At 33.9% G+C, this 18,031-nt stretch overlaps 1 protein-coding gene across 3 annotated transcripts in view; it reads right to left on the bottom strand.

Annotated features, from left to right (window-relative positions):
* Positions 1-18,031, bottom strand: part of LOC110030312 (ribulose-1,5 bisphosphate carboxylase/oxygenase large subunit N-methyltransferase, chloroplastic) — a 51,112-nt gene that overhangs the window by 17,016 nt on the left and 16,065 nt on the right. For all 3 annotated transcript variants that reach the window (XM_020732969.1, XM_020732970.1, XM_020732971.1), the window contains exons 3-6: positions 4,010-4,215; positions 3,825-3,911; positions 3,626-3,718; positions 65-219 (exon numbers count right to left, since the gene is read on the bottom strand). In XM_020732969.1, coding sequence (XP_020588628.1) covers positions 65-219; positions 3,626-3,718; positions 3,825-3,911; positions 4,010-4,215 — 541 coding nt within the window. The remainder of the gene's footprint in view (positions 1-64; positions 220-3,625; positions 3,719-3,824; positions 3,912-4,009; positions 4,216-18,031) is intronic.

Raw genomic sequence — 18,031 nt, 5'->3', positions numbered from 1 at the left:
ATCTACAGAAATATGCATACAGAAGATGGGCCAAAGTTTATGTTAGTAACAGTAAAAATACTACCATACAACAATTGCTTCGCCAGCTTTATAAGGACGATCAACAACCAGCTGAACAAAATCTTGATCAACTTTTAGCATAGCCTTGCAGTTGCTCTTGTAAGACAATAGTGGTGGCCCCAATGGAACCAATGCAAACCTTCGAGCCAAACTGACATTCTGCTCCATACATATAATGATACTAGAATCGTTAGTCAACCATATACAAAGACATCACTAGTGATTATGTTTCCACTAAAAATAATCTGGATTGAATATTTATTTTTCATGCTTAAAAAAGCAATCCTTTCTAGACAAAAATTATAGATGCTTTAAATAAATCAATGCTTATTTATGTAAGACCATGTATGAGCTGAGATGTACAAGATACACAATATTAGATGAACATGTTGTGCATTAGATGAACGAATTGATGCAACAAGATATTAAAATTGAAAGGAGTGGGAAACATCAAGTAGGCCTTCACATGAAATGGAGCATTTAAACCTTTGAATCAGTGTTACCAAAGCTACTAAGCAGCCTCCGGCTCAGACGGTAGCCTTAAAACAAAACTAATGTATCCCTAAACAATTAATTTTACTAAAGGGATCTTTTTTTAAGAATACACTAAACCAAGCAAGAAAAACTAATGAATTTTAAAAGTTTGATGCGCTTTCAAAAATCTCTTCAAATATATTATCTTAAGAAAATATAATTAAAATACTAAAAGCTTATGGTATAAATTACCTAAAATAAACTAATTTTTCATACCATTTATTAGATTTTCAACATAATGCATGTGCTCTTCTCCATCACTCCTACAGAGTTAATACTCTATAATTTGAAGTTGTCGTACCTTGTTCGTCTCTGAATGCATCTTCGCTAATTCCACTGCATCATTGTTCTTCCAATTGCTAAAGATATCTACTTGAGTCTTATCTGTAGTCAAATGAATTTACTCTCTCTAATGGCCAATGAACCCTGATATTCCTGAATAGTCAGAGCAAGCTAAAAGAGAGGCATGCCTCCTCTGTCGAATTCTTATCTTCATTTGGGCTCAAGCACATGAAATGTGAGTCTAAACAAAATAGAACATGTAAAAGCCTTTTGAGGTAAGTTTTGGGCAAGTATGTTATAATTGGGGTTGAATTAATGTTTAAGCTAGAAATCCATGAAAATTTTAAGAGATTTACGAGTTTCAGGTTGTTCATACTAAGCGGCGAGCTCGATGAGCTTTGTAAAACTTGTCGTAGGGTTGTTCAATCAATTCTGATGAAATAACCATGTGAATTAGGAATAATAACTTTCTATAGTATTTTCTAGATGACTTTCTTGTTATAAAGTTGCATTCATGTTTGTTTGTAGGTATTCATATCATTTTAATTATGCATATCATTATGAATTATTTATGATTGTTTATTATATGAATTATGATTATAGAAATGTCTCAAGTTAAACTACATAAAAATAGTTAAAATCTATATAGCTACAAGTGACATTCTTATGAATATGATTATTGACTATGAAATCCTTCTAAAAATGCTTATAATTGTTTGTGAATGGACAAAATACATGTTTTACATAGATGACATTATTTGATACAGTACATGTCTCTTTATTTAAATGTTTAGCATGATTAACACTTGTTGTGATACGTTCCACTGACACATACATAAGCCATGATTTTCATGCAAGTTGTTTCTTTCATGCCTAAATTTTTTTTTTTTTGCTTTAGTATTTCGTTTGCTTGTTGTAACTCACTCTACGTTGTTCACTTTCAAAAAGAGATAAGGAACATTGGGACGAGCACCTAAGTGTAAAGTGTATAGCTTTTGCATTATATAATTTTGGCAGCTTGTGTAGACTTTTGGGTACGAACTTCGATTATATTAGATTTAGCGGCTTTGTAGAGATATATACGTTTTGGTGATATGGATTTTTATGTTTCCAAATATATAAATATGAATGAATTATAAAATTAATTATATTACGAGTGTTAAGGTGATTCTATTCAAACTAGCTCATCACTCATTGGGTCTTGATCATGCAAGTCAAGATGGGGTGTGACAAATTATAGAATTTAGTCTAGTCGAATCGCCCGCCTCTGTCGTACCGCGTTTGCCCTAAAGAGGGTTTAGTTGGCGTGTGACAAATTAATAGAAAATAAATAACATAAAACTAATTCCTAAGAGTTAACTCAATGATACAAAACAAATCAATAATTTTGAATTATTTTTAAATTTATCAACATTTAAGAGGATTTCTTAATTTTTTTCAATACATCTACTCTTCTTATACGTGATAGGGTTGGTGTAGCTCCAGTGACGGACAAAATTAGAGAAAGTCGTCTTAGTTGGTTCGGTCACATTAAATGTCGACTGTTTGATGATCCGATTTGGAGAGGAGATGTTTTAGATTCAACTTATATTAAGAAAGCAACTTATATTAAGAAAGACAACTTATATTAAGAAAGACAAAGGTAGATCTAGGAAGACTTGGGCTTATTGTTTAAAAAATGATATTAATTTATTATAACAAAAGAAAATATGACACTAAATAGGACGTAATAAAGAAAAAAGATTCATTTAGCCGACCCCACGTAGTGGGATTAAGGCTTTGTTATTGTTGTTGTCGTCGTCATGGTCTTAATTTTTTTTTGAATTTTAAAAAGGTTTAATCGTCCTTTTGAATTGTTGTTTAAACTGTAAAAACCATATAAGATTAGATTTGGAACATTATTTCAAAATATTTGGTATTATCTTTGTAATTTATTCTATTAGCAAGGATTCATGGCTTGTACTTGGATTATTAACTGATTAGTGATTCAATGAATGAAATTATTACTCTCAAGTTATGTGGATCACTCCAAATCATGTATGTGGAGTTCCTTACTTATCTCTTCCCTTCTGTATTAATTCATTAACCAAGTCAAGTTCAATAATGTTTTCTCTTTGATTTCCATGGCTAAATTCCCCACACTGATCATCCCATAAACTATGATTCAAAACCTTCCTACAGCAATCCCTTTCCTAAATCAAAGCCTCATTCCTATAAAACCTAATTCTAATCAAAACCCTACTCCCTCTATTTCGCATGAGCTCACCCCAATACCACTATTTCCGAATGTGTCCACCCTTTCCACAAGATAACCCCATACAGTTCTGTATAGTAAAAAGAGAATCAAATATCATGCAAATGCATTCTATGCTTCCATCAACTCTTTTCAAGGTAAACTCACATTTCGTGTCTAATTTTTCATGATTAGTTAAGTTTTGGCAATCTCAAGTATTATCATGCAACACCATTCTAAAGACTGTTTTATTCATAGAAAAAACTGCAATATTTACTCGGATGAACTTGTAAAGAATATCCTTGCAGTCCATCAGATCCCCTTTACTTGGCCAACAATGTCCTAAGGCTTTAGATAGATTACCTTGTGTGACTCTAATGGCAGCATAACAAACTAACAATAACAGTTAATATACAACAAACTTATTCCCATTAGATGTAACTGTAGATCAAAACATCAAGCATTTTAGCTCATCCAAATAATGGATTCCACATGACATTAAAAGACAAAAATTACCTGAAGGTGGACAACACATGACTGAACTGCCACAAAAGCCTGCTTGAAGATTTCATATGGAAAAGCTTCAGTCGGTATATCGAAAGGATATTGCTGCACAGTATGATAGACTATGTGAATAAAAAGAGTACACCTAGTAAAACTAATCTAACAAACTCAAAGTAATTTGGCAACAAACAAACATATGCGAGAGAATGACCTTAAACAAAGAACCAGCCATGAACCAGACTGTGTCAAGCTCATTGTACTCTCTCTTTATCCCTTCCTCCCTCCCAAGGACTTCAGCCTAATAAAAAAAGACAAATAAAAACAGTTCATCTGTAGAATGAATAGAAAGTCAAAATGTTATCCTGAAAATGCACTATGCATATTTTCAAGCATTACCCTTGTAGGACTCCCATCAAGATAAGTGAGTTGATCTTCTGACCACAAAAGTGGAGACTCCACAGCTAGTTGGCCTCTGCCTCTCTGGCGGTCAAGTTCTTGAATGAAAGGATACCAGAAAGATTTCTTCCCTTGTTTTTTCTCATACATGAGATACAGAGCCAAGCACGCCAATTCAGAAAGCTTGTTTGTCGTTAAAAGCTCAGCTGTAGATACCAAGTTATTTTACAAAGTTAAATAACTTAAATTAAATTCTAGTACATTACAACAACAACAACAACAAGCCTTTATCACACTAAGTGGGGTAGGCTACATGAATCCTTTCTCTCCATTGTGTCCTATTGAGTGTCATATTTTCATTTAATTCCAATAGATTAAGATTAAGCATTGCATTAAAAGAAATAAAATCATTTCATTTCATAATTTATCATATCCTGTGACTCAACAAGGCAAGCAAAAATGTAAAGCACATATGATTCCTAGTCATGTAAATTTATCTTTGCACCAAGCTGATGCCTTTCAAGATTTTCCAATGGAAAACATGCTCAATTAACTATCATATGATTTTGTGTTCAAAAAAAAAAAAGACAAGAGAACTGAAACCTTAACCACCACAAGAAATTGCATGCTATCCATTCTTGTCATTTTGAACAGCACGTGTCAAGAATGTCACAACCTGGTCTGAAAACTTAGAATTAGCTAAGTCGGGAACTACGGTGGAATAGTATTAACAATATATTTAGTTTCCACAGATTTTCATGACTTTCAATATATAAAAGAGTCACTAAGAAATCAAAAAATATACTAGATAGAAATCAAAACATCTAAAAATAATAACATAATTTGCAGACAAACTCTCCTTCAACATTTATCTCACTATTCAGAAAAAAATAGTACAAAAAGACTACAATCACATCACAATATAATACCTATAACTTATAGTCCTCCTGTAAACTAAATCCTTCATGTTAAACAATATCAATCCATAGTTTTTCTTGAATGAAACAATTAAATTCAACAAGTAAATTTTCACAACTTAGTGAATTATTACAATCTCATAAATTAAATTATATGTAAATGTATGCATGAATAACCAAAATTATAAGCTTTTATTTTAAATTTATCATTCTCGTTTCAATTTAAGTATTTAACCTTTGAACCTCATTAAGAAAATATAACAGGATTATCCTCATACCGAAAAGTATCCTCAATGTTGTACTTGTAGGTAACCTAAAAAATTTGTAAGCAAATGAACGCATTAATCATTTTCAAATCTTTTTTCACGCAGGGGTATGTTGCATTCCTTGTTACTACCATATGGGGTAATCCCGATTAACTTAAATATTAACATTTCATTTCTTTTAACTACTTCTATTTAAGGTCATTGAAACCACTATTTTCTATTTTTCATTTTCACTTCATACATTTTAGTAATTCTTTAATTTACAAAAGGTTTTTGATTATAAAAGAAGATATGAAACAATAATGCAGTTCTTTATTTAATAATACCTTAATTTAATACATAAAATAAAATAATTACTCTCATTTGTCTTAAAAGACCTTGGTAATAGCTTATTAATTCACTACCTTGACTAGCACTTATATCAATTAAAGGTGCATATAATTATAAGAATCTCATCCTAAAAGAAAAGAATTAAATATAAATAATTTATTTAAATAGTTTTTTTTTTTTTAAATACCTTTTAAAAAAAAATTCTTCCAAATATTACCATTAATTCTACTCATGAAAACTTGGAATCTATCTAATGAAAAATAATTAAGAAAAAACACAAGGTTTCTCTTTCCCCCTTACTCTTAATACCTCCTGATTTCAAACACACCTACTATTAACACTTAAATAATAAACTTATATATATATATATATATATATATAATATGCATGTGTGTGTGTAATTAATTAATTAATTTTTTATAAAAAGCCTAACTTACCTAAACTAATCCCTCGATAGCCGCTAAGCTCAAACGAGAGCTCTGTCCCACACACGAGGCTCGGCTCCCTTTCTTCTTCCTTCCCAAGGCTCGACTTCAACACCAACACTATAAGCCGCCTCCTCCCTTCCTTTGCACGACTCAGGCACAGTGTCGAATCTCATGGAAGAGAAGAAACACGCGACTTCTCTTATTCTTCCTCTTCTACTTCTTCTTTTTCCTTCATCTCCTTCACTATCGTTGTTTCCTTCTCCTTCCTCCCTTCTTCCTACACACAAAGACAAGTCGCTCAGCTCATGGATGTCGGTTATGGTTCGGCATGACACGCTTTCCATATCTCGACAATGGTGTCAGATGCTAAGCTCCTCAACAAAGCCACGAGTTAAGGCAGAAAATGAGCCTACCTCCTTTCTTCCTTGTCTTCTGCGGCTTCGTCTCTTCTCCCGCTATGGTTAAACATGCAATTCCTCCTCCTCTTTCTACTCTTGCTCTCTATCTCCCATTCTACCTTTTTCATTCTCTGAATACGAATGAAAGAAGTCCCCTTTCAATTCTAATAATCAAACCGCTCCACAGTTATACATCGAAGAGATATTTTTTAACAAATATTATAATCTCCCCTCATAAAATTCTTGTCCTTGAAATTTGAAAAGCTTAATATAAAAGTAACATATCTTAACAGAAGAGTTGGTGATGCTTTCTTATCTGAAGATTTCTCCCAAGTAGCATCCCACTCTAATCCGTGCTTCCATAAAATCTTAACAAATGAAGTCTCCATATTACAAAAGCTTCTTCACAACATATTCCAATATCCTTTCAAGCTTTTCAATATAAGTCAAATGAGACTGAACATTAACTAACGTTCGTTATAACCATACTTGATTCATTTACAATATACTTTTAAAGTGAAGAAATGTGGAAAACATTATGTGCTCCTTGCATATGAGCTAGGAAAGTCAATTAGTAAGCCAAATTTTCAATCCTCTCCGCAATCTTATATGGACCTACATACGTTGGTCTCAGTTTTCTTATCTTCCAAAACATTGCACACAATTTAATGGACAGACTTTAATAAAGAAAAACTCCAACTTCAAACTCCATTGGTTTGTGCTTAGCATCATAATCTTTCCTCTACCTATCATGCATTGTCTTTAGTCTGTCTCTAATCAGTCTGATCTTTTCAGTAATATCATCAACCAAGGCAACTCCAATGATCCTTCATTCACCTGTTTCAACCAAACATAAAAGTATCCTACATTGTCTTCCATACAAAGATTCATATAGAGTCATCCAAATACTAGCCTGATAAATATTATTGTAAGCAGATTCTAAAAAAAGTTTATGTGATTTTCATCCTCCACCAAAGTCAAGAACACATAATCTTAGTAGATCCTCTAAGGCCTAAATAGTTCTTTCTAACTAGTCATCTGTCTGAAAGTGAAAGATTGTACTAAAAGTTAATCTGGTGCATAAAGATTCTTGAATCTTCTTCCATAATACGGAAGTAAATCTGTCACATTGTCGGAGACAAAAGACTTTAGAACTCTATATAATATCACAATTTAATCCACATATAATTTGGTTAATCTCTCAACTGGATATGTTTGTCTAATGAGCAAGAAATGTGCAGATTTAGTCAAACTGTCAAAAATTACTCAAATAGCATCATGACTCTATCGTGACCAATACAATCCAATCATAAAGTACATAGCAATTACCTCTCATTTTCACTCTGAAATTGCTAAAGATTGCAACTGACCTCAGTTCTGACAACTAGCTAACAGTAGAACACTTGGCAATAAATTTTGCCACTCTTCAATCCTCGCCACTAAAATATTTCCTTGAGATCCTGATACATTTTATTACTCCTTCGATGAATAGTATAGCAGACAAATATGATTCAAGAATTTCTCTCAAATTACAATCTAGAACATAAACCCAGATTTTGTATTTCAATAAGCCATCATGATCTAATAGATACTTCAATAAACTGTCTGTCTCATGATTATTTGAACACTACAATCTCTGGCTAATGAATCCTTGATTTTGTCTTTCAAAGTGGACTGCATAGTCCACTAATTTAATTGAATCATACTGTCAATAATTAATTACAAATAGTTTCAACTTTTCCAAATCTTTAAATAATTACTTCTGTTGAGTAAATAAACAACTCGAATTACCTGAATCCTTCTTACTCAATGCAAATACCACACATTTGTCTTTCTTGAATCGTACTGAATATTTAATTCATAATCTTTAATAAACTTGAATCATCTTCCATGCCTAAGATTTCATTCTTTCTAGGTGAATATATACATTAAACTCTGATGATCTATAAATATCTCACATCAGACTCCATACAGATAATGCCCCCATATCTTAGGTGTAAACATAACTACTGCAAGTTCCAAATTATGTAGGATAACCATAGGCAATGACCTTTCCATGTTGCATAAGTATACAGCCCAAATCCTTCAAAATATGTATCATTAAAAATCTAAACTCATCTGATCATGAAGGAATAGCCAACACTGGAGCAATCATCAAGTAAGACTTCAATTTCCAAAAAGCCACTTCACAACAATCAGTCCAATCAAACTTCACTGTATTTTGAGTCAATCAAGATAATGGCACAGCAATATGTGCAAACCTCTCAACAAATCTCTACAAATCTCCTGTAATAATAAGTTAAACCTAAAAAAATTCCTTATCTCAATAACAGTGGTAGGACTTGGCCTATCCCTGATCTTATTATGATCCATAGATAGGTCATCTTCACTTATAATACGTCCAGAAAAAAAAACCACTCTTTTAAGCCAAAATTCACATTTAAAAAATCTGGCATACAACATGTTTTCCTTCAACCTCATAGAATAGCATGCAGATGATTTGTATAACTGGCTTATACACCAGGATATCATATATGAATACAATCACAATTGTACCCAAAACTTTCTAAAAAACTTGTTCATCAAATTCATAAAAACTGTTGGAGTATTAGTCAGCCCAAATGACATCAACCCAAAATTAAGCTTGAAAGCTATCTTCGCTATGTCTTCCTCTTTAATCCTCAACTAGTGATAGTATGACCTTGGATCAATATTTAAAAATACAATAAATGACATGACATGAATTATATTATGATTAAAGGTACACATGTTAAGTTTTTAAATGTGCACATAGTTGTGATAACTTCAGAGGAGTCCTTAGCTTCCTACGGTAAAAATGATAAACCCTGGGTTGGATATTCTGTTAGGTCTGACCAGGATTTGACACTAATCCTGAAGGTTCAGCTGTCATCGTCCTGCCACAGCTCCACTAAGGTGGTGCAGTATTACCCCTAGAATATTCTGGAGCACTCTGTCCCAATATAAGGCAATTGCTCGCAATATGTCCTGACTAGTGGCACCAAACATAAGTGTTGTATCCAGAAAGTCACTCACCCTTATGAGAGCTCCCACGCTTGTCCTACTTTGTGGCTTCAAGCTGGCTGTCAACACTTCTGGATCTAACCATCTTAGCACTTGCATTTCCTGACTAGAAGAACCGTCTGTCTTGAACCCTGAGGAAACCTTGATCTCCCTGAATTTTTCCTCTTCTGAAAGTCACTCCTTCGAGGGGCTTCTAAATCTAGCTCAATTCTCCTGACCTCTCCACCAAAAAAGAATAATCATCAATCCCAAGAGGAATCAGTGGTTTTTTATTCACATCCTTCAGCTAAGACAAAAATTTGTGGCACTTCTCATCTATGTTTGGAATAACTAGAACGCATACCTTAAAAGCACAGTGAATTCAGCTGTATGTTGCATAATAAATCGATCACCTTGCATTGGTCTGATGAATTTATCTTGCATGTCTTCTAGCTGAAAGTGGTACGACTAGTCTTTAAAAATGATCACGAACTTGTCCCACTATTTCAAGTGATTGGCTCTACCCCCAAATTTCTCATGCAATTGACCTTGCCACTATCTCTTCGCTTCTCCCTATAAGGCAAAAGTGGCTTGTATAACCCTCATTTATGGAGGACAAGAAAACATATTTAATTTTTTTTTTGCTCTCAGCATCCATTGGGCTTTCACTACCGAAAAAGGAGATGGTCTCATATCCTAAAATAATTTCCAATACTTGGCCTCCCACACTAAAACTAGCCTGAGTCTGAGAATTCTTAATCAAATAAATTATTACAATCATCATCTCAGCAAAAGTATCTACAGTCTCAGTATTCTGTGAAGGTGCATCAATTTCTACTACATCAGCTCTAACTTCTTCCTTATGATTTTTCATATTTTTGACGTAACATAAGACAAATTATAATTGACACAAGTTAACCCTTCATTAATATTATTTATGAATTAATTTAATGAATCTAACAGTTCTTTTTTATTATGATTCAACATAATATCTCTGATACCAATTTTATCACAACCTGACCTGATAGCTTAGCACTAAGTCAGAAACTGCGGTCGGACGGTATTAATATTTCATTTACTTTTCATAGATTCTCATGACTTCTAGTATAAAAGGGCTATTAAGAAACCACAAAGTATGCACTATAAAAATCAAAGCATCCAAAAATGATAATATAATCTACAGACAACCTCTCATTCAACATATAGTTGTATCTCACAACCCAGAAAAAAATCGTACAAAAAGAAAACTACAATCACATCACAACATAATAACTATCAGTTGTAGTCATCCTCATGTAAATTAAATCTCTTATGTCAGACATATCAATTTAAAGTTCTTTCTCTAAAAAAAATAAGTATTCACCCTAGTTTATTATTTAAGTTTTAATGGTAAATGCACGCGCGCGCGTGCGCGCGCGCACACACACACACATACACCCTAGTTTATTATTTAAGTTAGGAAGAGGCTGGACTGCATATATATAAAAGTTTATTATTTAAGTGTTAATGGTAGATGCACATACACACACACACATATATATAAACCCTAACTTATCTAGAATAATCCTTCGATTGCCCGCTAAAGTTCTAATAAGAGCTCTGACATGCACGTGAGGCTCGGTTCCCTTTCTTCTTCCTTCGAGCATGGCTCGACTACAACACCAAAACAGTAAGTTGTCTCTTCCCTTCCTTTGCACGGTTAAGGCATAGTGTTGAATCTCAAGAGAAGAAAAACACGACTTTCTTCCTTGCTCTCCTTCACTATCATTGCTTCCTTCTCCTTCCTCCCATCTTCTTTCATTCACAGACAAGTTGTTTAGCCAAGGATGTCATCTAGGGTTCGACACGATGTGCTTTTCTCAACTCAACAGTGGTGTCAGATGTGATGCTCCTCGACGAAAGAGCAAGTTAGGGATGAAAATGACCCTGCCGCCTTCTTCCTTCTCTGTGGCTTCATCTCTTCTCCCGCTAAGGTTAAACACGCACTCTTCATTCTGCTTCTTTCTGCCCTTGCTCTCTATCCCTCATTCTCCGTTTTTCATTCTCATTGAATACAAACAAAAGAAGTCCACCTTCAACTTCTAATAGTCGAACAGCTAGACAGTTATACTTTGAATCAATTTTTATTTTTTAAACAGATATTACAAAGAAGAATTTTAACATTTTGTTTCTCTTGTCTTTATGGATAATCCTGCTTTATAACTTTAGCAATATTTAAATTGATAACAATCAGGCTATGAATTTTACTCAAAAATCACAAAACATTCAAATTTCAAATCAGTTTTAGATAGGATCAAAGTCAACAAGCGAACTAATAAGCCAATCGAGTTAGTTCAAGATTGAATTAAAATGTAAGCTGTACACATGAATGCGTATACACATTTATTTTTGTATGTACTTGTCTTGAACAATTTATATATAAATATTTGTTTCTATGAATATGAATCCATATATATTTGAGCGGAAAATATACAAGTTCAACTAAGAAATTATCTTGGAAGATTAAAAATAAATAGAAAATCCATTGGTCTTAAATCGATCTTGGATCGAAGTAAAAGAGACTTGCCTTACTCAAATCCAATTAAATCAAGACAACTTATAACCAGATTTAGCTCAACCTAAGATCATGTCAATTGACTTTGAGGTAAACTTGAGCCGTGGTTGGATCAACTCAAAATCAAATTATTAATAACCCTAGTGATAATATGTCAATATTACTAAAGTATTAATGATACCTATACTTGTAGGTTTAAGCACCTTGATTCATCCATTATGCGATGAAACTTTAAACCATAGTGCAAAAACAGCGAAGATTTCCAAGAGTACTATGAAACAAGAGAATAGATAGAAAATTAAAGTTAAATTGAATATAATTACAATTAAATTGGGTATGCTATGCAAATTTCAGCAGCAGGAAAATAAATATTTTTGATAGCCAAGTAAGCATGAAAATAAAGATACTAGGTGGATGTGTGGTAAAATTATGATAGACCTATTGATAATATAGAGGTGTCAAATAGACCTATATAATTTGTGTATGTTTATCTCAATGCAGATGTGTCCACAAGTTTAAATAACATGCTAAAAATTGCACAAAAAAATACTCATGCGATATTGAGTTAACACATCATTTAGTACTCAACCAACAAAATAAATGGGAAGAACTCAAAAAGTGACCAAATTGTTTAGGTAAGGCTAATGATGATGATGAATTATGATTGCATCTCCAAATCTTCCATCCTAAATTTCTATACAATAAGTTCCTATTGGGTGAAGAAATAGTTTAGTAAAAGTGAGTATAAGCATATGATATGCAATTTTCGTGGGTGTGATATTAACAACTATCATTATTAATAGAAAATAAAATGATAACGAGGTATGACAGGTTTAGGTATTTTGGATATATTAAATAGAAGAAAAAGATATATATGAGAATATAACTTCCTAAAGACTAGATAGTTCAATTAAAGAAGTACTTCAAGAGTACTATTTCAAAAAGGTATATTATGAAGGCTTATAAATAACTTCTATAAAACTAAAATCATATCATTAATATTATATGGATCTAAATGCCTGACAGTAGAAAAATAATTTATATCCCAGTAGAGCATGATAAAAAAAAGAATGCTAAGGTAAATATGTCACAAAATTAAAAAAATAAACAAATTAAAAAATAAATATATTAAAGGAATGATGGGAGTGATTTCTACAGAAAATAAGATAATAATAGATTAAAGTAGATTGAACATATACAATAATAGGTAGAAAATGTACCCCTTCTAAAAGTGAGGAAAATAATGTCGAATGATTCAAAAGAAGATGAGGTAGATCTAACTAATAGGGATAAAAGTAGTACAAAATGATTTGTGAATAATAGATTTAACATCTCAGACAAGAATAACATGAATGAATGGAAATGCAAATTCATAATGTCAAACTTAAATTTTCAGGATAATGCCAATGAAAAAGATTTTTTGCATGCTACAAGTAAAACAATTGATATTGCAAATCAGATTTAACAAGATTCAACCAATAACTTGCTTGAGAAACCTTTGCATATGAAAAAAACTACGATTCAAACGAGTAAGAGACTAAGAATATAAGGAAAACCAAGGAAAACAAGAGAAGATCTTAGTTACTTCTACCCTTACCATGGTAGTTTAGCATCTTCTAGTCATCACCGACACTTAACATTGCTAGAAGACCCTTCCTATCATCCACTTATCCAATAATAAGGCTGATACAGGAGTTAACCCAAACGACAATTGGTGAAGCAAATACTATTACTGAAAAACAAAATAGGCGATTACAATCAAATACACACTTAAATGAGAAATGACAACACTCACACGAGTAAAGCAAATATTATTACTGAAAAACAAAATAGGCGGTTACAATCAAATACACACTTAAATGGGAAATGACAACACTCACACGACATGTTGCTGGGGTGGATCTCAGGTGGTGACAGCAACCTCGAACAAACTTATGCAAAACTAGACTCCTACGAAGCAAATATATAATAGTAAAATGACTATGAGAGGCCCAAGAGGACTGACCGACTCCACTCTCACGCAAAAATCTGAAACTCTTTAGTCCAGGCGAGCAGGCGGCCTTCTGCAGGTTGCGGTGTTGTAGCAAGGCTCACATTATTATAGCAAAAGTCACAGAAATGTCTCCTGAGTAGCTCTCGTGTCAGTCTCCTAGGATTGGAAGAGCTTCGACCTCATCTATCAAAGTTTTTGTTTCCTTATAGTAGTCAGGTCGGCCTTGTTAAAGGTAATGGAAATGTTGCAAACTCCCGGTAAATCAATCAGGTAGGCCTTGTCATTGCAAAAACACATCCTAGAATAAGTATTCATCTACTTTTGGCACAACTTGAACTAAAGTTGCATAACGACATACATTCTCACGAGCTCAATCCCAAGCAAGTAAATCTATAATCTACTTCTCCCACTCTTCGTACTCGGATTGATGTATCTGATAAACAATAATGCTAGGAAGAATCAACTATAAAATGATACCTATCGCAAGTTGAGTTACACTCAAGTGTAACCACTCAAGAGAGGCATTTTCGTCTCTTCTCTAAAAAGACCTTGATCCCATTACATGATGTTTTTTCCCCTAAAAATCATAAGATGATTTCTTATGTTGTGGTTCATCCCTTTTGTCTGATCATCTGTCAGTAGGTACACTGATAAACTGATTTTAAGCCCAAATGACTCCATATAGCCTTCTAAAAGTGGCGCAACAGAATCTCATCTCTGACATGTTGGACCTCCCTCAATTGAGGCAACTCGGGAAGTAACATATATATCTTAAAAGTCTGAATTTCTCTTATCTATGATTGTTTTGTCTCTGGTCTTGGTTCCTTGAACTGAAGACCGTCTTAGACAACCACTATTAATTCAATTGGACTCTTTCTCATAAACTCAGTTGGAACTACGTGCATCTTTAACTCGTCAGTTGGAAGCCGGTACTCCTTTGTGTCTTCACCCTCATCAAAATCCACTATGTCATTACCCATTTCTTCAATGGCTTCCTACTTAACGAAATAGATCGTACCTTGTTAGGGCAAACTATTGCATTGTGCCGAACACCATCACACTCCATGCACTTACTGGTTGAGACCGATTTAAAAGCATTGGTTGGCTTCACCAATTCTTCACTTTGAATATGTTTCTCATCATGCGGGGTCAGTTTGGATGTTCCCCTAGGTGTACTCTGCTTATAAGATCCTGCCATGCCTGTAAGATGTGGTGCTCGCACTATGATGTTGTCTCTCTACTTTTGAAACTAAGGTCTGCACATTCGATCTGTAGTAAACATGTAAGTACTGGCGCTACATCTCCTATTTCATCTTAGATTAGGTAGTGATCTTATCTTTTCCCTCACATTGACGTAAGTGCTTCAAATTTTTCCACCAAAATAATACACTCTTCTTTAATTTATAGCGACTAATTTCACCATTATGTATGGTGGTACATCCTCGTACTTACAAAAAACTTCTACATTCTAGAGCCACTCAATGATCTCGTCCGGATCCAACTGGTTATCAAAATATGGCAATTCTATATTTACTTCAAAATCCAGAGTTCTAAAATATTTTATATCAAATCTTTGAAGTAGAGATTCTTCATCTCAGAAATCTCTAATAGGCACTTTATCTCTCAACCTCTAATATCGCATCCCAAATCATTGTGACATGTCTCCTTTCCACTGGGGTTCAGGTGTTCCTTCCACGCACCTCTTCAAATCTCAATACCACGATCGTAGGTGACCTCTGTCACGACTTGACCGGAGGATTGAAATTAACCAAAACAAGTACAAACGATCAGACGCACGATTTAAATTTTCTATAGCTATCATTTTAATAAATGAAATAGCCACTATATAAAAACTAAAGTAGTGCAATTAAAATTATCTCATTTCAGGTTGTTCACTTCTTCTACAAATATTTTCAATCATTAAATATATTAATTAAACCAGAAAAATTAATTTAAAACAACAATGAACTATAGCCAGTGAATACTCATATTCATAAACTATTGTAATACAATTAAAAAGAAAATAACATGCATGCAATTAAGCTTTTAATAAATCAGTATAAAATCTTTGATAGTATATGAATACGATCACCAACGATATTTCATAATATTCAAAGTGTTTTACTATATCAATAACATATTTATATCATTTTACGTTCGTACAACCGTTACAAAAGCATTGTCTATCATTGTACTATTTAAAGTACTTCAATTTCAATATTTTTTTTTCATTTATGTACACAAATACATAAGCATTGTCCAGCTAGTACCATAAAAAGATGACTTCATCATAACCACACATGCAAGCAATCAAAATAGCAAATCTCATTTTTATCTTTTTTAAAACATTTAGTATAAACTATAATAACCTGAATTATGCAATTGATTGGTCAGGTTGAAAGAAGACAGATCTAGCTTCAAAGGATCCTCAAGAATGACCCTAATAGAGTAGAGAATCTTATGGTGAAAAAAATGCAACTTGAGTAACTTCATTGATTTGCCTGTGATATTAAGATATTTATTGGAGAAAATTCGGGTGTAGTCTTCAACCACTATTAATTGAATCAACACATGTCTCTCATTCATGAGTCTCACTTTTCACTTGTATACTAGCTTAAGATCATCAACACTCTTTCTGATAACATTTATAGGTGGGTGTTCCCTTGGTAGAAATTTCTGAGTCATTTCTGAGTCAGAGAAAAAAATTATTGTTTTTCCACATTTTCTACTTCCCTTCTTAACAAAAGGGCAATCATTTGTATCATCACGACAATCCTTATAGCTTAAAAAGAATACCACCACGGACTCCACCGAAGGGTTTCCCGTGAAATGGGCAAAGGAGACCTTCGCCAGTTCAGCCAAAGAAGAAGGAAGAGCCATCAAAGCAAGAGTAGTGTCGGCGATCACCTGCAGCGAGAAGCAGACAATGACACTATGTCAGGAAGCAAGGTGTCAGGTCGGAGAGAAGCACGAGCTAAGACGGTCGAAACGAAGAAGGTCGAAATAAAAGGAAAGAAAAGTCGGGAGCAAAAGCAGGGATTGCAGCGTCGAAACTATGCAAACACCAAACGCACGCCGACGCAGAATCTGCACCGACGATGCTGACGCAAACGTAGACGGAGACGGGAGCAATAGTTGACAAGTCGACGAAACGAGTCGCGAGCCCCTCTTCTTCGAGCGGTAGAATCAAATGCGAAGGAAATCTCCATTGTAAACCCTAGCAGAGCCCGAGCTCTCGACCGCAGCCAACATTGTAGAGAAAAAAAACATATATTTCAAGTGAGCCTATTTTTAATTAGGCATCTCCTCAAGCTTCTCCCTATATATATATATATATATATATATATATTTTTTTTTCTTTTTTTTTTTTTTGAAAAAGCCCAAAGGGCTGATATATTAAAGATAAAGGTACAGATAGGTTTGTATGGGTGGACCTAAACACCCAACCCACACGGTACAACACATACCAAAAAAATGTAAAAGATGAGTACATGTAGAAATAAAAAGAAACTCAAAAACCACCGGGCGCTGAAAAAGTGTGGGTCATCTCAATCTAGTCTTGCCTCTGGCTCTAGTTCTCGGTAGTGATCCAGCTAGCAGATTGGTAAGGTGTTGACCATTACCCGTAATAACCAAAGTATCATCCATAAGACTCCTGAGCTCTAGTAGATCTTCATTCTTCTTCTTCCTCTTGGAAGTGTAAACCTGTCATTCCTCCTTCGAAGAATCCGTCTGATGGGGTAGAGCTGAACCAGAAGGAACAGTAGTACCCACAATAGGTTCTACAATATGAGAAGTGTGAGTTGTCGCTACACCGGTTACTTCTTGAAGAAGTGGAGCTGCGAGGTTCTCCTGATTATCAATCTGAACACTATCATTTATAGCAAATAGTCCATCATAATTGTTTTGTATGGAGTTTGTAGGTGCTAGCATCGCATCACTCGCAGTAACAGTAACAGCAGTGTCATGGGGGGTCCTCAGGTGCAACACACCTTCTGTCTGGTAGTACCATACTCAGATGGAACTAAAATGTCCACAGCAGTGGGGTTAAACCCATCCTTATTCACTTGACCCTTAGATTTCAAATTAGAATGAAATTATGAAATTTGTGGCAT

Source organism: Phalaenopsis equestris, unplaced genomic scaffold, assembly GCF_001263595.1.
Source record: "Phalaenopsis equestris unplaced genomic scaffold, ASM126359v1 Scaffold000697, whole genome shotgun sequence".
NCBI classification, from domain to species: Eukaryota; Viridiplantae; Streptophyta; class Magnoliopsida; order Asparagales; family Orchidaceae; genus Phalaenopsis; species Phalaenopsis equestris.
This window is presented reverse-complemented; position numbering and strand designations above follow the sequence as displayed.